Raw genomic sequence first — 22,547 nt, 5'->3', positions numbered from 1 at the left:
ATAAAATACAAATATTCTAATTACAATGTATTAATACACTAATTTTGAGTTTTATAAGCAAATGTATGTTGCATGATAGAGAACACTTTTTTCCTTGCTTTCACTAAGTACCCAATAGGTTTCTTAATTTTAAAAATTTTATAATAATGTTATGGGATAGGAAATATTTCTATTCAATTTGTTATGGGATAAAAGCCACTTGATCAGTCACAGAGCTAAAAACTTCTTCAGTAACTGTATGGGTGCATTTCCAAGTTCAATTATTCCATTATTCCACTCTTCATTTATTTCAGTATTAAGTTTTACTTTACAAAAATATGGTATGCTGATGGAATCATATCAAATCCATGGATCTGTAATTTAAAATTATTACAAGCTTGTACATGACTGCAGAAATTCATTCCATGAATATTAAGAAAATATTTATGTACTAGACACTTATATACCTTGGAAATTTGAAAAATAAAATAGAAGACTACTTGGCTATTACTTTTTCCAGGAGAAAATCTCATCTGTTCAATAGAATCATCTGTTCAACAGAATCCGCAAATACAATTTCCAAATTTTCTGTATTTTATTAAGTTGAACAAGCAGGGGAAATTAAAATTTTAAACTATTATAAAATAAGCCTAGATTATCCATTACAGAAAAACCCCAGTCATTTAAAGTAATAAATATTCAAGTAATTTCATGGAAAGGGCCATTATGAAAAATAATTTTTTCATTAACACTCTAGTTGCAACTAATGTTAAGCTAAAATAGTAGAGTTTTATTTTAATTAGGTTAAACATTTGTCTACAGTTATGTTTGAATATAACATAAATATTCTTAGCGGGCCTGTTCTTTCATATGAATTAAACTCTAATTGGCTTCAGGTCAAATTTTCAAAAGAATCTGAATTAGTTGATGCTACACCTATGTGTATATATTCTTTGAAGGGATAAGGGCTTAAAAAAAAAATCTCCCAATTTGATAAATAACTATAAACCCACATAAAAATGAAAACATAAGATGCCAGAAACGTAGCCCTAAGGCAGTACTTAAGGGTAAATTAACAACATGAAACCTTTTTAGAAAAAAGAAAAAGGTTTCCTATCAATGACTTCAGCTTCTACCTTAGAAGCTAGAAAAAGGAAAGCAAATTAAACACAAACTAGGTAAAAGAAAGCAAATAATTAACATTAAGGCAAAAACCAATGAAACCAAATCTACAGATATTAAAAGGACAATAAGAGCATATTATGAACAACTTTATGCCAACAAATTAGAAAAACTATATGAAATGGACAAATACTCTCAAAGAAATTACCAATACTCTCAAGAAACAGATAATCTGAACAATCATCTGAAAAGAAACGGAAATTATACTTAAAAAACCTTCCCAAAAGAAAACTCCAGGCCCAGATGGTTATGTTGGCAAATTCTATCACACATTTAAGGAAGAAACAATTATCAATTCTGCACAAACTTTTATAAAAAAAAAAAAAAAAAAAAAAACGGAGAAGGAGGGAATACTTCACAACCCATTCTGAGGCCAGCACCGTAACAATACCAAAACAAGACAAAGACAAAAAAGAAAGCTACAGAGCAGTATTTCTCATTTAACAAATCAATTACAGGGCACCTGGGTGGCTCAGTGGGTTAAAGCCTCTGCTTTCAGTTCAGGTCATCACATCGGGCTCTCTGTTCAGCAGGGAGCCTGCTTCCTCCTCTCTCTCTGCCTACTTGCGATCTCTGGCTGTCAAATACATAAATAAAATCTTAAAAAAAAAAAAAAGTCTATTACAAGAACATACTGTAAGGCTAATACACATCATGAATAAGTATGACTTATTCCAGAAATGCAGAGCAGGTTTAACATTTAAAACTAGTGTAATTCATTACATTCAATAAACCAAAGAAGAAGAAAATAGACACACACACACAAATTTGACATCCATTCCTGATAAAAACTCTTAGCAAACCAGGAAAAATACACAAAGGGCATCTACAAGGAAATCAACAGCTTAGTAAGACTAAATGCTTTCTCCCAAAGATCAGAAACAAGACAAGGCTGTTCATTTTCATCAGTTTTCTTCAACACTGCACCATAGTTCCTAACAAGTGCAATGAGGTCAAAAAAGAAATGAATTAAATTTAAATAAATGGCATTCAGGCTGGAAATAAAGAAGGAAGCTATGTTTACTTAGATATAATGATTGTCTATAAAGAAAATTCAATGGAATCTACCAAAAAAAACCTACTAGAACTATAAAGTATAGAAAGTTGCAGATACAAGCTTAATAAACTAAATCAATTTTATTTCTATATATTAGCAACAAAATATAACTGAATTTTAAAAAATCATTTTTAACAGCATCAACAATAAGAAATATCTACAGATAAATCTGATGAAACATGTGTGAGAAAATATTTTTGAGAGAAATCATAAATAATACCTAAATAAATGTAGACATAAATAGAACCTGTTCAAGGACTGGAAGATATCAACTGTCAAATAGTGTTAAGATGTCAAATTCCCCCAAATGATCTATATACTTCCCAACCAAAATACCTGCAGGCTTTTCTGTAGAAAATGACAGAGTGACTCTAAAATTAATACGGAAGTGCAAAGAACCTAGATAACCAAGACAGTGTTGAGAAAAATTTAGAGCTAACGCTACTTGGTTTCAAGCTACAATAACTGAAACAGCATGGTCCTGGCATAATAACAGATAAATAGATCATCAGATCAGAACAGAATTCAAAAACTTGTATCTATATGTACAACTGATTTCTGACAAAGGTGCAAAGACAATGCAGTGGAGAAAAGACCATCTTTTCAACAATTATTCTGGGTGCTGGAATAATCGATACCCAGGGAGGAAGGGAGGCAAGAAGTGAAGGAGAGAGGGAAGAACTGTGATACCTCTATAAAAATCAACTCCGAGAAGATCACACACCGAAATATAAAACCTAAATCTCTGGGTGCCTGGGTGGCTTAGTGGGTTAAGCCTCTGCCTTTGCTCAGGTCCAGGGTCCTGGGATCAAGCCCCGCATCAGGCTCTCTGCTCAGCAGGAAACCTGCTTCCCCTTCTCTCTCTGCCTCACTGCGTACTTGTGATCTCTCCTTCTCTGTCAAATAAATAAATAAATGATCTTAAAACAAAACAAAAGAAAACACACCTGAATCTCTAAAACTTTTAGAAGAAAACATAGGAAGAAATCTTTGTGACTCTGGCTTGGGCAAAGCTTTTTTAGATAAGATATGAAGGAATAATTCAGAAAAGAAGAGACTAATAAAACAGACTTCATAGTTGGAAATCTTTTGCTAACATTCCTAAGGAGAGTGAACTAACATCTTAAATAATCTTTCTGAAAATACTATACTCTTTCAGTTTGATACCTATCAAGTGTGTACCAACGTAAGTGAAGAAAGAGAATCACAGATGTCGTCTAGATTTCTGGCTGGACAAATGGGGGACCAATGAATGGTGCTCTTCACGGAAACTGGTAATCCCAAAGGAGGAAATGGTTTAAAGTAGGAGTCTGAATTGGGGACATGTCGAACTGGAGGTGCCAGATGGTTATCTAAATGGATATGACAAACAAGCAATCAGACATGTGGAAATCCAGGGACTGGGGGTATACACTTTGTAATTAACAATATATAAAATGGATTTGAGCCATGAGCATTTTCATGGAATGATTAAAGAATACAAATGGTACTTTGGAACATGACATTTATAGAAGAAAGAGTCATTAAAATAACACACAGGTTATTTTCTATTCTGCTCTGGCCTCACACATATTTCTGGGCATGGTACAGACCTGCAGAAAGGGATGAACAAATGAACAGGAATGAAAACAAAATAACGAAGACATAACAGAATTAAAAGAGGTGAGGTAACAGGTTAAGTATCCAGGAAAGTCAAAAGTCTTCGTCATCATGGCTTAGGGGAAATGTTGTTTAGGTCTGTGAATTATTGCCAGGGTTTACAGATTTAGTTGTAAGTTACCTGAGTACTAAGACAATAAGTTCTCTTTCCAGCTCTTCTAGACTATTGCTCTAGTAGAAGATTATATGCTTAATAAATAAGCAGCAGAGGCCCAAGATCCCTGGTAACTATGGAATTTATCACCCAGTAGTCTGACTTCCTTACTTGAACCACTGAATCATGCCTGCCCCAGTGTCAAATCTGATGAACCATGTCACTCCAAGATCCTTCAGAGATGCAGAAATGGATAACACATTATAAAGCACTACTAAACAGCAATGATTCATATGACCTGTCTCAGCATGTTATGAAGTTAATGGCTAGTTTCTAACAAAAGCTATTTCTTGAAGCATTCTTATAGGAAATTCTAGAATAAAAGCTACTATTTGTATCATGTCATGGTTTATGAAACATTTTCAAATATAGTATGTCATAAAATTGATCTACATGATCATCCTCTTAAATAGGTCAATGAAAACACATAAAGAAACAAAGGCACGGAGAAGTTAAATAACTCACCTATGTTATTATGTTAAATTATTAAGCAGGAAATCCAGGGTTAGTCTTTTAACTCCAAATATTATACCCATCCTCGTTTTTTCTAAAATCTTTTAATTTAGTGGTATAAAACATAATGAATCAGTAATGACCAATTTCCTATGTTTTCTTCACTTTAGTCATTAAATAGCACAGGCTAAGAACTGTGCTTAGAAAACTAATGAAAAAACAAAGGAAAAAAGAGAGAAAATATTAATAATGTGCCTTTAACTCTAGGTTCTTTTCTATATTCTTTTATATCTGTTGCCAAGTACTTTTCCTGAAGGTAATTACCAATAATTATTCTCTGTGATCGCTATGTGCATGTCACAGACATTACCATTATTCTAATTACAATACAGTTAGCCAAAGCTGGATTGTTAAATTTCAGTTTTTGTATTCACTGTTTGTTTTGCAGACTATTTATAGATATGACAGATGTATAGCGCTCAATGATAATAATGGATCTGATATACTTTTCAGAAGCTGATATAAAATATACAAAAACATTAAAAGAAACAAATTGGACAATTTAGTCAAGACTACAGCTGCTAAAAGAGTATCAGGATGGCTTCCCTAGAATTTTAAAGTCCCTTGCCAAGATAACCAGTGAAGAGCTCTTTCTGTAACATTCTCAAAATTAACAACTGCTAAGAGCGAATATATTCTGAAAAAATAGTTTAAATTTATTGTGATAAGAAAAACAAGGAAGAAGGTACTATTTTTTGTAATTTTTTAATTGTGCTAAAATATATGTAATATTAAAGTTGCCACTTTAATCATTTTTCAATGTACCATTCAATGGCATTAATTGCATTCACAGGGTTGTACAACTGTTACTATTTCTAAAACTTTTTCATCATCCCTAGACTATGGAGTAGTAGTAAGTCTCCATTCCCCTTTCACTTAAGTCTCAACCTCTAAACCACTCTGTGTCTGGACTACTTCAGATTGGGTAAAGTGGAATCATACAGTATTTGTCCTTTTTTGTGACTGGCTTTTCTCATTTATCATGATGGTTTCAGGGTTCATCTGTGTTGTAGCATGTGTCAGAAACTTCATTCCTTTCACAGCAAAGTAATATTCCATCGTATGGACAGACCACATTTTGTTCACCCATTCATCATCGGACACTTTGGTTGTTTCTACCTTTAGGCTACTACGAATAACGTTGTGTGAACATTAGCACACAAGTATCTGCTTGAGTACGTACCTTTTCAAATCTTTGGGGTACATACTCAGGAGTTAAATATCGGACTATATGAAATTCTACATTTAAATTTTTGGGGAACTACCAAATGGTTTTTTTATAGTGGTGCACTGTTTTATATTCCCAACAGCAATGTACAAGGGTTCCAGAAAATGATGTCTTTTGATTACAGCTGTCCTAGTAGGTGTGAAATGGAATCTCAATGGGCTTTTGACTTGGATTTCCCTCGTGACTAATGATGATGAGCTTCTTTTTAACGTGTTTTATTTTCCATTTGCATATCTTCTTTGGAGAAATATCCATTCAAGGTCTTTGCCCATTTTTTAACCATCTTTTTGTTGTTGAGTTGTAGAAGTTCTTTGTAAATTCCGGATATTAAACCCTTATCACACATGTGATCTGCAAATATTTTCTCTCATTCTGTGGCTTGTCTTCCTCTGTCATGATAGTCCTTTGACACACAAGTTTTTCATTTTAATAAAATCTAATTCATCTATTTTTTTTTTTTTTTCGTTTCCTCTGCTTCTGAAGAAACCATTGCCAAACACAAGGTCATGAAGATTCTTCCCTCTCTTCTCCTAAGGGTTTTTAAATTTTTGTTCTTAGATTTAGAGGGTTTGATGCATTTGAAGTTAAGCTTTATATATGATATAAGGGCCCAATTTCATTCTTTCTCACGTAGCTATCTAGTTTTCATAATGTTTATTTAATGAGAAAAAGTTACATTGTTAATAATTAAGATCTATCAATGCTCTATGTTCATTTCAAAAGCTAGCAATTCACAAACACTGACTAATTTTTTTAGGTATTCTAAGATTTTGATATGGGAGATAACATCTTCTTTTTATTTAAAAACACCTGGGCACAGGGAAGGAAACCATCAACAAAATGAAAAGGTAACTTACTGAATGGAAGAAAATATTTCCAAGTGATATACTTGATGAGGGTTTCATATGTAAAACACATAAAAGAACTGATACAACTCAGTAAAAAAAAAAGTTTAAAAAAAAATAACACAATTAAAAAATATACAAAGGACCTGTACAGACATTTTTCCAGAGAAGACATATGGCCAAGAGACACATGAAAAGATGCTCAATATCACTAATCAGCAAGGAAATACAAATCAAAACCATAATGAAATTTAATGAAAATCAAAACCATAATCTTACACCTGTCAGAATGACTAGTCTCAAAAAGATAAGAAATAACAAGTGTGGGCAAGGATGTGGAGAAAACAGAGCCATTGTGCATTACTGGTGGGAAAATAAACTGGTACAACACTATAGAAAACAGTATGGAGATTTCTCAAAAAATGCAATCCTATCCAAAGAAAACAAAAACACTAATTCAAAAAATGTATGTACCCCTATGTTCACTGCAGCATTATTTACAATCACCAAGATACGGAAGCAACCTAAGTGTCTATCGAGAGATGAATAAAGAAGATGAGGTGCACATAAAAACAATGGACTATTACTCGGCCATAAAAAATAAAATTTTGTCATTTGCAACCACATAGGTGGACCCAGAGGATATTATGCTAAGTCAAGTAAGTCAGAGAAAGACAAATGCTATATAATTCCACTCATATGTGGAATTTAAATATCAAAACAAACTAAACAAATAAAAAGTGACTCATAAATACAGAGAACAAACTAGTGGTTGCCAGAAGGGAAGGAGTTGGGGGAATGGGAGAAATTGGTGAAGGGAAAAATCAAGTGGTACAAACAGCCAATTATATAACAAACAAGTCATGGGGATGTGATGCACAGCAAGGGAATATAGTCAATAATATTGTAATAAGTGACAGATGGTAACCAGACCTACCCAAGGTGATATAAAATATAGAAAAAATCACTATGTTATATACCTGAAGCTAATATAATATTGAATGTCAATTACAAGTCAATTTTAAAAAAAGGAGTAATAGTGAAAAAAACAAAACCCACAGAAACAACCCCGAAGTCATCAACTGAAGCATGGATAAACAATAGCGGTAGATTCAAAAAATGGAATATTATTCAGGCATAAAATATATCCAAATACTAATACATACTAGAATATGGAAGAAGCTTTAAAACATTTTTCTAAATGAAAGAAACCAATCACAAAGACCATGTAATATGTGATTTTATGAAAAGTTCAGAACAAGCAAATCTATAGAGATGCAGTACAGATTAGTGGTTGTTTAAGGCTGCAGGGGGTGGGAGAACCAGCAAATAGGTAGGTGATAGCTAAATGGCACAGTATTTCTTTGGGGGGTGGTAAATGAAAATCTTCTAAAATTGGTGTTGGTGACTGTTACAAAACACTGTGGATAGACTAAAAACCATTCAATTGCATACTCTGGATCAAATATGGTATAGGGGTTATATCTCAATAAAACTGTTTTAAAAGAATGTTTTTATTCTTACATCAAAAGCGATAGATGTTCATTATCAAATTTAGATTAATAAAGGAAAACAAATAGAAAATAAAAACAAACATTAAGGAAAAAACACAACATATATTTATTTATGTCAAGTATTCTGTAACATCATTTTTTTTTTTAAGATTTTATTTATTTGACAGAGAGAGAGATCACAAGTAGGCAGAGAGGCAGGCAGAGAGAGAGGAGAAAGCAGGCTCCCTGCTGAGCAGAGAGCCCGATGCAGGACTCAATCCCAGGACCCTGAGATCATGACCTGAGCCAAAGGCAGAGAGGCTTAACCCACTGAGCCATCCAGGTGCCCCTGTAACATAATTTTTAATGGCTGCACAGTATACTGCCACTGAAGGTGCAATAATTTATTTAACCAAATCTCTTTCATAGGTACAGTGTCCAGGCAGTAGGCACTAGGCACAAGCAGTTATTAATTAAAAGTAAATAAAATTTAACATGGAGTTCTACAACTGCACCAACAACATTTCCAATGCTCAACACCATATGTGGTTAGTGACGCTTGTACTGACAGCACAGATACAGAACATTTTCCTCATCACAGAAAGTTCTATTGGACAGGCTGTTTTAGAATGTTTCCAAAGTATTCCTGTTATAAAAAACTTCAAAGGTACAGTACATAAACTTTTTATACATACAGCTGTGCAAATCCCTTTGGAGTAAATACCTAGAAATGAGTCACAGGTTCAAATGGCATACAAATTTTCACCCCCTTTGAAGCTCCAGATACAGGGATGTGTCCAATCCCTTACTAATTTAATAGATAAAGAGTAGGATCTTCTGTTTAAAAGCTGCATTGAGAATCATTATGTTTTAAACCTGAAACTAATACAGTTGATCTTTGAACAACATGGGTTTGAACTGAATCGTCCCCTCACACGCAGATTTTTTTCAACAAGGTCTAATACTATAAATGTATTTTCTATTTTTTTTTAAGATTTTGTTTATTTATTTATTTATTTGACAGACAGAGATCACAAGTAGGCAGAGAGGCAGGCAGAGAGAGAGGAGGAAGCAGGCTCCCTGCTGAGCAGAGAGCCCGATGCAGGACTCAATCCCAGGACCCTGAGATCATGACCTGGGCCGAAGGCAGAGGCTTCAACCCACTGAGCCACCCAGGTGCCCCACCTCATGATTTTCTTAATATATTGTCTAGTTACTTTTTTTGTATAAGAATAACACAAAATATGTGTTAATCAACTGCTTATGTTATGAGTAAGGTTTTCAGTCAACAGTAGGCTCTTTGGAGTTAAGTTTTTGGGTGGGGAGTCAAAAGTTATATGCAGATTTTCTACTGTGCAGGTGGTCAGGGCCCCAACCCCCCCACATTGTTCAAAGGTCAACTATATTATACTGTTGTGCTGTATGTCAACTACACCTCTATAAAATAAATCAAATAAAAGCTGCACTGATTTGATTAGGGTGGTGGTGAAGTGGGACAAGAGAGGGACAAGATCTCTGGTAACCAGTCTATGGAGACGGTACCAAAAGGATACCAAAGATGGCAGTGTTTGCACATGCTACTACAGTGGCATAGCACCGGTTTGTACAGAAAGTGGGTGGTACCACATTACACTGCCTCCATGTACTATTTATTTTCAGTAATACCACTTTCAGGGTTAAAAATGAACATATGCTTTCTTACATTTATGTCTGATTTTTTCCATGAACCAACTTTTCTCAGTGTATTGCTCTACTGAGATGATAATCTTTTTTCTTATGATCTTATAAGAGTTCTTGAAAGAGGATATGAAAACTCTGTTTTCCAAATACATTCAAATGTATTTCCTTAGCTAGTTATTTGCCTTTGTTATGAAATTTAAGAGGTAAATGTTTATATAAAACAGATAATCTTTTTCTTATGGAGAGGGCTTTCCTTTTTAAGTATTTTAAGTATTTTCGTACCTTTTTTTACAGTTAAACTTTAAAATTTTTTTTTTTAAGTTTTACCTCATAGTATATTCACTGGCATATGACATAAAGACCAAATATAACTTTTTACTGTTAGAATATTCCCAAATCTTAATAAAATTTTAGGGGGTGAAGTATACAATAAAATTCACCCAAACTACTAAGCAGACATCCAAACTAGTCATCCTTATCTGGAATAAGAAAAGTATATTTTTATATTTTAGAAATGCTGCCCTTGGGCTTTGGTTTTTTTCCAAGTATCATTTTCACCCAGTCTAGGCACAGCTCTTATATTTTCCTCAAAATAAAGAGAAAAAAATAGACTGTAAGTAAAGAATTTCAAAAAAGTATTTAAGAGGAGCCAAAGATTGAGATCTGTTCCCAGGTCCATGAAAGACATGACTGTATTGACCAAACTGCTTTCCTTCACAAAATAAAGGACAACTTCCTTGAGAGGAGCCCCTAATTCCATGACAAATGTTTTTCTTCTCTTAGTAGCAAACATCAGCAGAATTTCTCACTGACAGATTAACGGACTGTTATTTTTACCACTTTTTTACTATTTCATTATGTTTTTATTAGTCTCAAAAATAACTAAAACATGTTACACCTTCTAGTATTTCTTCCAGTTCTCCTGTCTTTTAAGAGAGAATAGTACTCATAAACCCCTATTTTATTTCAACTCTTTACATTCCATATTTCTTAATAAATATGTTATTGTTTAAAAATCTATTCCTTTAAAGATCAATTCTAAAGCTCTAATAAGATCACCCTCTCCCCAAACAAAACACTTGCTCCTCACAGAGGAAAGTCGCTTCTGTCCATCTCACATCACAACTGGCGCATGCCTCTACCACAACATTTACCACATCTTATTCCAACTACATTTAACTGTGTCTGCTTACCCTTCTAGCCTGTGAGCTCCCTGAAATCCCACCAAGATCTATATGGTCTTTCCCGATCTCCACTTTCATCCAAAAACTTAGCACAGAGCCTGATAAATAAAAGACCCTGATATCCTCTGTTAAAATGACGGAACAAAGCTTGCCAAGAGCAACTGCCCTCCCTTTTAATCATTCAAGATTCTCATTTGTTCTTCAGATTCCTTTAATAATACTTACCCCAAGCATGCTCTTATTTACATGAAGATATGCTTTATAAATAGGGGCAACCCTCCGCAAAGACTGCACTATATTTTAACAAAGTACTTATACATACATGAAATAAAATACCACTTGTGACACAGGTTATTCCTGTTTGCATTTACAGGTAGAAAAACTGAAGCTACAGAAGGATGAGAAATTTGTCAAAGGTAACAGCACTAGCAGACCACAGGGTTTGATGCGGAGGGATTCTAGCCCTTTGTATAGTGTACTTTTCACCACATCAAGCAAGTTTTCAGATGAATAATCTTTTAACATAGCATCAGCTGTACAAGAAATACTTACACTGACCCCAGCGACCTGTTCTTGGGTTCAAATAATTTGGATAAAGACCATTTGGACGATCCATCTTCTGAAGTAGTTTCCGAATGTGCATTACCTTAACACAAATAAAGAATACAATTAATAAAATAAATGTCATCAAGGCTTTATATTAACCTAAGCTTTGTGCGTTTTCCTCACTCAGAACCTACACCATCTCCCCCTTGCTTTTTTCTGTGTGTGGTCAGGAAAGGCTTCTACTTTACAGCTGATTCATTATTTTTACAAGATTAAAAATAACCATTAATTAAAGATCAAGCAACAATTAAAAACATGAAGAAAAAAGCATGGGAAAAACCAACTTAAATGCCAACATTTTACCATCCAGAAATAGTCATCAGAAACATCAGTGATAAACGTCATTCCAGACATATTCACTACGTACTTATCTAAATATAAGAACAGAAATAATTTCATAGAAATGGAAACATAAAATGACTAATTTCAACTAAATTGTTGAACTCTAAATATTGATTCCACAAAAGCTATCTCTGAATTCCTAAAATCCCCAAAATTCTGATCCCTAAAAGATCTCCCTAATACTAGAAAGGGGAAAAAAATCATAAAATATACTAAAAAACTTTTCCAAGGACTTTATCTTCATTCATCTATAGATTGGATGGATTTTGTCAGTGCTTACAAAAAAAGGCACAAATGTATTCTATTCCTGGTATTCTTATTTGAGAATGTTCTCTTTAAATCTGAAAGATAACCCACTAGGTATCCATGTCTTGGGGAAATAATCTACTTCACTATTTTGGGGGCTGGAACACAGCACGCATCCTTTGACGGACAATGTCCCAGTCATTTCTCCTTTGGCTGGACTTTGAAATGAGGCGGTTTTAGGAACGGGCTCAGGGATGCTGTGTCCCCCCTGTTCTTTCAAGGCTGAGACCAGCTCTATGTACAGCAGCCTCAATCTGAGTAATTCCATGAACCAAGGTTAGTCAGTTTGAACTGACGCTAAGAAAAACGAAAAATTGCACTGTTTTGTCTTCTAAAAATTATCCACATGTTGTATCCTCCGTACCTCTTCCACATCTATCATTTCTTCTCAGAATCTTTCTATCCATCTCTTTCCTAATGTCTATACCTCTACTAGCTTGTCTTGATTTGGTCTTCTAAGTCCATCGCTGTATTTTCAACACCTCCTTTGTATTGCTTCCAATTTGGCCCTCATTTTTGGTGATAACTTTTTCTTGTAATTTGTTACTGATAGCACATCTTACTGTCTCTGAGCACTTGTATTTCTGCTCATATACTTGACTTACAGAGAGGGGGGCTCTATTATCTTCCCCCTCATGGTGATGTTTGGTCAGGATTTAACTGAAAGGTATTTTTTTTGTTATTACTTACATATCATGTTCCTTCCCTCTTTTTTTCTAATAATATCTTGTATAAATTGTACGCTTGTTCTTTTTTGATGAATTACTCACTACTATTTTCCCTGAACCAGCTAGTCACACAAGAGTTTTGACATAAAAGCCCAAGGTGAGTCAAGATGCCTTGTGTCTCCCCAGATAACTGACACTAGCCATGCAGCACTGCTCATAAAAGAAAGTCTGTCACTTATTCTCTTCCCTCACCAAAATTTCCTCAGAATTCTTTTATCCCAGCTTCTCAACATACCACATGTTTAGTGAGGTCCAAAAAAGCACCATCATCAGCCCACGACCCTACTCGCAGTGTTGCTCATGAGGACTATGATTTTGTACCTCAAGACATATCACTGATTTCAGAGAACTATACTCTCTTTTTATTTTTGAAATCTATGGCCACAAATAACCTCTCTTATTTCCCAAACCTCGCTATTGATGGGTTATGCCATTGATGGCTTGCTGGCTTGTGCCAACCCTTCTTGCTATTTTGTGATCTGACAGACCAAGTATCCCTTAATTTTGTTAAAAATAGAGTCTGCAGTTCTGTTTCTCCTTCCATCACTTTCAGGGGATTCCTATGTGTCAGGTCCTTCACTTGAGAAATACTGTGCTAGATCATCTTCACTTTGCAAATGTATCGCCCTTTCAAACTCTTTATGCTCTTCTTTGTCTCCACCATGACTGTCTCTTGCTTTTATTCCATGTCAGTAAATTGGTTCTCAATCACGTATAGTCACTTTTGCTGTTTTCCATTTATGTATTCATTACAGAAACACAACGTTTAAGGTCTCAGTTTCTTTCTTCAGTTCCGCAATATGTTTGTATCATTTTATGATTTATTTTGAGCTCTAATTTTACTGAGTTCAATTGCTATTATTATATAAATTACTCATGGTGACTTTATATAATTTGAAATGGGATTCTTTTACATGCTATTTACCACCATGCTTTTGTTACCTCCAAGTTGCAGTACTGTTTGTGTCCTTTTCATCCTGCTCACAATGAACAGGGTAGGTTCTGACCGAGACTTTGATTTGATATGGCACAGCTGTACTGAACTGTCCCTGAATTCCTTCCTACGTTTATCTGGGGAGAGAGAGGTATTCCATCCCCGCTGGACACAATTTGAGATCTGGAGTACTAGTGTTCAAGAAGGATAGAGGTAAGAAGCGCCCCCGCCACGCTGACCCGAGCTGTGAACAGTCGTGTACTCAACAAACCCCAGCACTGATCTCTGTGAGATTAATGGGGAGTACCAAGAATTTGTTGACTTGCTTTCTGGGCCCAGTAAGGATTCAGTGAGAAACTGACTTAAGTACCATACCAGAAATTTTTTACTTTCTTTTTTTTTTTCGTAGGGGGGCTGTCACATACTAGTGACATGAGACTACAGCCTTTCCTCCTTTCAGTGCTGTTGATAAATTTTTGCTAGTTTTTATTTACTGTTTTATTGTTACTGTTCATCTCATCAGGGAAGGAAAAACTCTGTGGTCAGGCTCCACTGCTGTCTTTACCTGAAAATTCTTCTCAACGGAAGAAATAGTTCATACATAGAAAGGACTACATATAGATTCTACTCACATCCCACTTTAAGAAATACAACACTACAAATACCTTTGCTGCTCTGCTTATACATTAACACATCACTGTCTTTGTCTTGGCTATGTTCACAGTCCTCAATTTTATGTCCACCATTGTCTTAACTCTACTGAAGTCACTTCTGAATTCCTAAACAAAGCATATTATTCAGTTCTGCTTGTGTTGAATTTTTTTTTTAAGTTGTATCCTATTTTTTTTTCTTTGTTTAAGAAGGAGAGAGAGATGTGCAGGGGAGGGCTAGAGAGAGAGACGGAGAGAGAACCTTAAGCAGACTCCCATGTCCAGTGCACAGCCCAATTCAGGGTTCAATCTCCTGAGATCATGATGTGGGCTGAAATCAAGAGTGGGACGCTCAACAGACTGAGTCACCCAGGCACCCAGTATATTATTTTAACTGATAAATGTAACTACGATTCCTTTATTTAACTGCTGTATTGAATTTTATTATATAAAATGCTAATACAAACAATGCTTCTATGTATATAATATAAATGCACACATCAAAGAGTAGAACTGCTGGGCCATAGGGTATATGTATTTTAAACTGTACTACATTTGTCTTTTAAATATAGGCCTTTAATGCTCTTAGAATTGTTAGAATCCACAATGCTACCCTTATCATAATGGTTGCACATACAATCTACTTACAGAATGTCTATTCCATTCATCAGTCTGTCTGTCTTATGCAACAATAATTCACTGTGAGTGTTGGAAACTGGGTAATACAAACCCACTCCACATGTTTTTCTTCAGGAGTGCCTTGAAATTTTTCTCTTCTACATAAATTCTTGTCAAGTTTCATTTTTATAAAAGAAGCCACTGGAGTTTTGACTGCCATTGAATTGATACCATAGATCTATCTGGATAAAACTAAAATTTTTATGATATTCCTTAGCTCTACATGAACATAACATACCTCTCTGCTTACTTAGGTCCTCTTTAGTGTCATTTAATTGTTTTGAACTTCATTCATCCTTTGTTAAGTTTATTTGTAGGAAACATAAACTCTTGTTTCAACCAGATGTTTTTGTAAAGTGATACTTTCTTGCTGGTTGTAGCTGGTGCAGAGAAATGCTGTTGATGTTTCATATCTACATTGGTCTTTTATTCAGAACTACATATATGTTCTTATTTCTAACAATTTAATACAGATTATCTTAATATTTTATATAAATAATCATGTAATCTATGCATAATTACTCTTTCCTTTCTTCCTTTTCAATCCAATTCAATTCTTTAACTTCTTGCTCATTTTGTTTTTGTCTTACCATGCAGGCTAGGAACACTGCAGCACAATGCTGAACAGAATGGAATTTTTGAAAACCCATTAATGATTCTCAGACAACAGTAAATATTTTAAATAGAAAGGACATTTCTTTAGATAATTTAAAAAGAAAAAAAAACGGGGAACCAAAGTCCTGATAAAGACATTTCTAGAAAGGTAAAATTTTCTGAGCATTAATCAAGTCTGTTGGCAAATCTTAAAGAACTCTTTTATAACAAACACAGAAAAGAAGGCAAGAAGACCAACCTTTTTGTAGTAAACTGGGTCCCCCGTCAAGTAGCTGAGGTGGACAAACTCCATGTGCAGTGTACCAAATTCAGCAAGAATGCTGCTCCCCGCAGATGCCCAGCCCCAGTTTCGCCCTACTCCACTGAATGAAAGCCAAGGTAAAAGGAGACAGAATAGGAAAAAGACCAAACATTTTTTTAATGAATACATAAACTTTCATTCTCTTAATTATACTTAACACAACAGCTTATTTGTAGCTAATGGCTTATTTTATCACTTAAAAATTTTTTGAACAGGTAATGTTTCAAATATCAAAACAAAATAGAAAAGTACATACAGTAAATAAATTTTACCCCAGAAATCTCATCTCTCCTCATCCCACCAGGCCCCACAGATAATCACTTTCATTAGTTTCTTATGTATTACTACAGGAATTTTATGCACACATAAGCAATCCAAGTATTTTTTTCCTTTATTAAACAGAATACAGCAAAGTACACATACAGCTCGTTATCCTGCCTTTTACTCTTAAGATGCACTGCAGTAGACTTTCCGTATCAGTTCATAAATGATTTTCTTTTTTACAGTTGTACAGAATTCCATGATATTAATAATTTTCAACTGGAATGCCCCACCCCAGGGGTATATGAAAATGTGTGTGTGAGAGCATTCCAAGTTGTATCAAACCTTGAAGGTGCAATTAGTATTTATTGTGCTAGGGCCAAAGATGTAACATGTCCAACAATGATCAGCACAGTGTCACACAATAAGAACTGTCCTGCCCCACGTGCTGATAGGACCTGTGTAAAAATTTAAGTAAATTATGAACCAACATAATTATCAATCCTCTGTTGGTGGTCCTTTCGCATTTTCCTAATATTCTGCTATTAATAACAACTTCCATAGTGAATAATTTTATGTACATTTCTTTTGTGTAGATATATCTCTAGGGTATTTTCCTGCCTTTTTCAGCCTGCCTCATAATTTATTGGAAGCTATACAATATAAGTGAAAAAGCATAGACCCTTTGAGCATTACATCCTTTCTAAAGGTTAAGTTTCTTCTGAAACACAGGGTGAGTAGAGGCAGACTACTCAGGTGTCAGGCTTTGCTAAGGGTAGCTTACTTCCATTTTACCTGCTACTTTTAGGGAGTTCCCTCTGGGATCTCAGCTGGAAGCCTGAGGTGTTCCCAAGGGCCCTTCACCTTTGCAGCCTTAAACACTAACTTCTGCCTCCCCCGTACCATGTGGCTGTTAATTTTTTTTTCCTTGACTCTTGCCCTATGCAGGTAAAACTGTAGAAACAGTAAACAACTTGAGGGAAATATACATAATATACATAAACCACCGGGCTTTTCTCCTCTGCAATTTCCTCCTGCCTTGAGATTTTTGTCCCTCATGCCTCAGCCATTCTGGCAACTCTAAGATCTGACCATAGTGCCTTCTGACCCAAATAACCACCACTTCAGCCTTGGCCTTTATGCCTGCATCAGGATTTGGAACATGCTCTCAGGGAAAAGGCCAATGTTTATATGGACACAATGTTCTCCTAGGAAGTCCCATCTGAGTTAGTTGCTCTCCAAGACCACTGAACCATTTTATCTAGGTTCTATGATTGGTTTTGGTGGGAGGATTGATCTGATACAAGGTATTCCATGGTTGGAACTGGAAGTCTAGATTAATTTTTCAAGTAGCATTGTTCATGGGTTATTCCTATGAGAGCTCTAAACCATTCTTCAGGGTCTTTTCTACTTTTAGGAGGAAGTAAAAATAGAAATCTTTCTCTTATTTTATATCCACTTGTATACTGCCAATTCAACACACCATTATTATTTATTTGTCCTGAGAAAACATTAAAATAGATGTTAAGACACTACTACCTTGCTTAAAGTTCTTTAATTGGTTGGTGCTAATTTTACACTGTCTTTGAAAATATGATAGGAAGACAAATACCACACACAGATTCTTTTGTAGCTAGAAGTCAGAATCAAGGAAGAAATATGGATACAGTAACTATACAGTCATTCATTTCCAAATATTAAGAGCCCAGGGGCATCTGGGTGGCTTAGTGGGTTAAGCCTCTGCCTTCGGCTCGGGTCATGGTCTTGGGGTCCTGGGATTGAGGCCCGCATCAGGCTCTCTGCTCAGCAGGGAGCCTGCTTCCCCCTCTCCCTCTGCCTGCCTCTCTGCCTACTTGTCATCTCTCTCTCTCTCTCTGTCTGTCTCTCTCTCTCTCTGTCAAATAAATAAATAAAAATTTAAAATCAAGAGCCTATCTTGCTCTGGGAGATACAGTAGTGAACCTGACCTAGAACATTCCTACTCCTAAACTAAATAAAACCATTTGAAATAGTGATAATTGTTATGAAGAAAATTTACCAGAGAAATAGAACATTAAGCACTAGTGACAGAAGTTAAAAGAAAGGCTCTTTATGTATAACAGAGAAATTGTTTCTGAAATGACACAATTTGCACTGAAATCTACATTAAGAGAAGGAGCCAGTGATGAATAGCTCTGGAAGAAGAGCATTTCCAGTAGAGGAAACAACAAATGCAGTACTGTTTCCAGTAGAGGAAACAACAAATGACCCTGAGGAAAAGGAAGGTGGCCGGTGTGGCTACAGAGCAGGAAGGGGAAGTGAATGATAGAGGATGAGGTTAGAGAGCTAGGTATAATCAAAACTACACAAGAATTCTGTAAGGCCATGCTAAATTTAAACCATTTTTATTCTAAGTGTGATGGAAAGTCACGGGGGATTTTAAGAAATGTAACATCATATTTAAGGAAGAAAGCATACTATTTAGAAAGATTACCCAGGCATTGGCATGATAAATGGATTACAGAGTGGTCAAGTATAAACACGAAGTCCCTAGGAAGTCCAACAGCTTACCCTTCCCTATAAAAACTTCCCGTCCAAAGGTCCCAAAGGAAAGTTTCATTCAAAGTACCTTTAAACAGTTTTCAAAACACTAAATGCTAAACAAGATTTTTCATGTACTTCAGACACAACTCACAGAAACAATCTAAAATGTTAAATTTGATACCTGTCTACATTTCAACAACTCTGAAAAATAAAAAAAAAATCCCTTAGAAGATGATGTAATACTAATGAGAACAGAATAGCTCCAACTATACAAAGGTGATGAGGTGACAAAAACAACCAGATCATAATTCTATGCAAATGGTGTAATTTTTAACTGATCAAAAATAAAAGGTATAGACATTAAAATGTACACATATACAAGCATGATCTCTCTTGACTGACCACCAGCAAGTGGATTTTAGAAATGTTTGAAAAACTCCTGGTGATTTACAAGACCAATCAACCTAAGTGTCCTACACTGTATTTTTTTTTATAATGAGTTATCTATACATTGTTTTTATTTTCCTCAAAGTCTTTTGAAAATTTCTAATGGATGAATTCAAGAAATAAAGTTTTCAGTATACTGCAGTTATTAAAAACAGAGCACATGTTTATCTCAGAAAAAGCAAAGGGGGAAATAAACTAAATGACAAAACTTCCAACAATTTTAATTCTTAAATGGGAATATCTTGACTTAGAGGAAGACTCTTGACAGAGCTCCTATTTTTAATTAGATATATACTTCAGTGGGAAAAAATTGAGGCCATCTATGATTTTGCATCAGCTCAATTGGAAGAAATACTGAAGTAAATTAAAAATAGAAGTTTGAGAGGCACCTGAGTGGCTCAGTAGTTAAGTGTCTGCCTTCTGCCCAGGTCATAGTCCTGAGGTCCTAGGACTGAGACCCATAGGGCTCTCTGCTCAGCACCGAGCCTGCTTCTCCCTCTCCTTCTGCCTGTCCCCCAAAACTCATGTTCTCTCTCTCACTCTCTCATATTTAAAAAAAAAAAAAAAAAAAAAAAAAAACCTTTAAAAAAAAAATAGAAGTTTCACACCAAAAAGGAACTCCAAATAATTCAATTAAAAAAATGAGCAGAGGACCTGAAGAGACACTGTTCCAAAGGAAATATAATAACAACATGAAAAGATGCTCAGCATCACTGATCATCATGAAAATCAAAACCACAATAAGGTATCACCTCACACCTGTCAGAATGGCTAAAACCAAAGACACAAGATATAACAAGTTTTGACAAGGATGTGAAGCAAGAGGAACCCTTGTGCACCACTGGTGAGAATGCAAACTGGTGCAGCCACTGTGGAAACAGTATGAAGGTTCCTCAAAAAGTTAAAAATAGAGCTACCCTGTGATCCTGTATTTCTACTACTAGATATTCACCCCAAAAATAGAAACATTAATTCAAAAAGATATGTGCATCCCCTATGCCTATTGCAGCATTACTTGAAATAGCTAATATAGGGAAGCAACCCAAGTGTCCGTTGATAGATGAATGTATAAACAAGATGTGGTATATACATACAATGGAGTTACTCAGCCATCAAAAAGAATGAAATCTTGCCATTTGCAACAACATAGATGGAGCTAGCATGTATTATCCTAAGCGAAGTTATGTCAGTCAGAGAAAAACAAACACCACATGATTTCACTCATATGTGGAATTTAAGAAACAAAACAAGTGAACAAAGAAAAGATAAGACAAAAAACAAAAACTCTTAAATAAACAAACTGATAGCTGCCAGAGGAGAGGTGGGTGGGCAGATGGGTTGATGAGCAAAAAGAAATGTATAGAACTGCTAAATCATTATACCTGAAACTAACAATGTATGCTCATTATAGTTGAGTGAAAAAAACCCAAGAATGTTATGTAGAATGTACTCTGAATGAAAGCAAGAGAATGGCATTTGTGAAAATACCCAGTCAAAATATTAGCATAATCTACTCCAGTCCCGTCCATGTTGATGTTGCTTTAAAAAAAAAAAAAAAAAAAAAGTCCCTCAACCAACCCTAGGATCTTGTTTATTTTCCTTTTCAAAGAAACACACTGAGGTATAATTTAATACAAAAATGCATCAATTCAAGCACACAGTTTCAAGGGTTTTGAGAAATTAATGTACTGATATAAGAATTAAGCCAATCTCTCCAAAACCTGTCCTCATGCACCTTTGCAGTCAAATCATACTTCTCCTCCAACCAGTGTCAATCTACTTTCTCTATTACTAGTTTTGTATGTTCTAGAATTTCATGTGAACATAATCACATAATATATACTCCTTTGCATTTGAGTCTTTCATGCACCCTATCCCTGGGATTCATGCATATTGCCATCTCAGTAGCTCAGTTCTTTTTATTACAAAGTGGTGGTCCATTGTGTGAATACAGCAACTAGTTAGTCATGCACCTGGTTAGATAAACACCAGAGCTGATTACAGTTTGGGGCTATTATGAATAAGGCTGTTATGAACAACCTCTGTTCAGACATAGGCTTCATTTCTCTTGGGCATGTGAATACTTTGGAAATATAATTTCTGGATTCTGTAATAACTCTATTTTAACTGTAAAAACTGTTCTCCAAAATGGCTGTCCACTACATAGGTCTAGTATCTTGATTTTTTTTTACCACCTACTTTTCCTGATTAGTTCTTTAGTCCTCTTTCCCACCTTCATTTGGATCGAGTATTCTTTAGTATTTCCACTGATTTTTGTCTGTGTGACCGCTTTACGGATTAGAGTATGTACAACTAACATACTGCAGTACACCTTCAAGTAACACGCCCCTTCAGATGTAAACTAACAACATGACAACAGTATACTTTCATATCCCTATACCGACCTTGGTACTAGTGTGGCTGCACACTTCTCTTCTACATATATTACAGACCTCCAATGTAAACTCACCACATTTGCTTTAAACAGCCAATTATCTTTTAACGAAAACTCTAAGACCAAAGAAAACAAGTATGCCTTTGATACATATTCATATATTTATTCTTCTGCCTGCTTTACATTTCTTTATGTAATGTCATTAAAAGTTCCTATAACATTTCTGGTAATAGAGGCCTGCTAGCAATAAATTCTCTAAGCTTTTGTTTGTCTAAAAATGTCTTAATTTCACCCACAGATTTTAAAAATATTTTTAGTGATTAGAGAATTCTAGATCGACTTTTCTCTTTCAGTGCTTTCAAGATGCATTCCATTGTCCTCTGGCTTGTACCACTTCAGACAAGAAGCAAATGGTACTTCTCTCCTTGTTCCCTGTATGTAATGTCTTTTCCTCTGGTGTTAAAAAAAATTTTTTTTCACTGATTTTTAACCATTTATTATGTTTCTTTATTTTACCTTGTTTGGGTTTCTTCAAGTGTCTAAAATCTGTGGGATTATAGCTGTTCATCAGCTTGGAAAATCTGGGGCCATTCCCTTTACAAACAGTTTGTCTGCCACTCCTCCTGCTCCCCACCCCCAACCATTCCCTTATACGCACGCCAAACATTTAATATCGTCCCATGGGTCATGGGCTTTGTTCCTTTCATTTTTCTTTGTGCTTCAGTTTGGGTGGTTTCTACTGCTATGTCTTCAAGCTCATGGATTTTGTCTGCTGCAATGAAGAATG

The 22,547-nt window shown here is 35.2% G+C and overlaps 1 protein-coding gene across 2 annotated transcripts in view; it reads right to left on the bottom strand.

Moving 5' to 3' along the window:
- The window catches only part of MAN1A2 (mannosidase alpha class 1A member 2), a 195,967-nt gene that overhangs the window by 53,516 nt on the left and 119,904 nt on the right, over nucleotides 1-22,547 (bottom strand). For both annotated transcript variants that reach the window (XM_059137472.1, XM_059137471.1), the window contains exons 7-8: nucleotides 16,072-16,195; nucleotides 11,527-11,620 (exon numbers count right to left, since the gene is read on the bottom strand). In XM_059137472.1, coding sequence (XP_058993455.1) covers nucleotides 11,527-11,620; nucleotides 16,072-16,195 — 218 coding nt within the window. The remainder of the gene's footprint in view (nucleotides 1-11,526; nucleotides 11,621-16,071; nucleotides 16,196-22,547) is intronic.

The sequence above is a fragment of the Mustela lutreola genome, chromosome 10 (assembly GCF_030435805.1).
Source record: "Mustela lutreola isolate mMusLut2 chromosome 10, mMusLut2.pri, whole genome shotgun sequence".
Classification (NCBI taxonomy): Eukaryota; Metazoa; Chordata; class Mammalia; order Carnivora; family Mustelidae; genus Mustela; species Mustela lutreola.
This window is presented reverse-complemented; position numbering and strand designations above follow the sequence as displayed.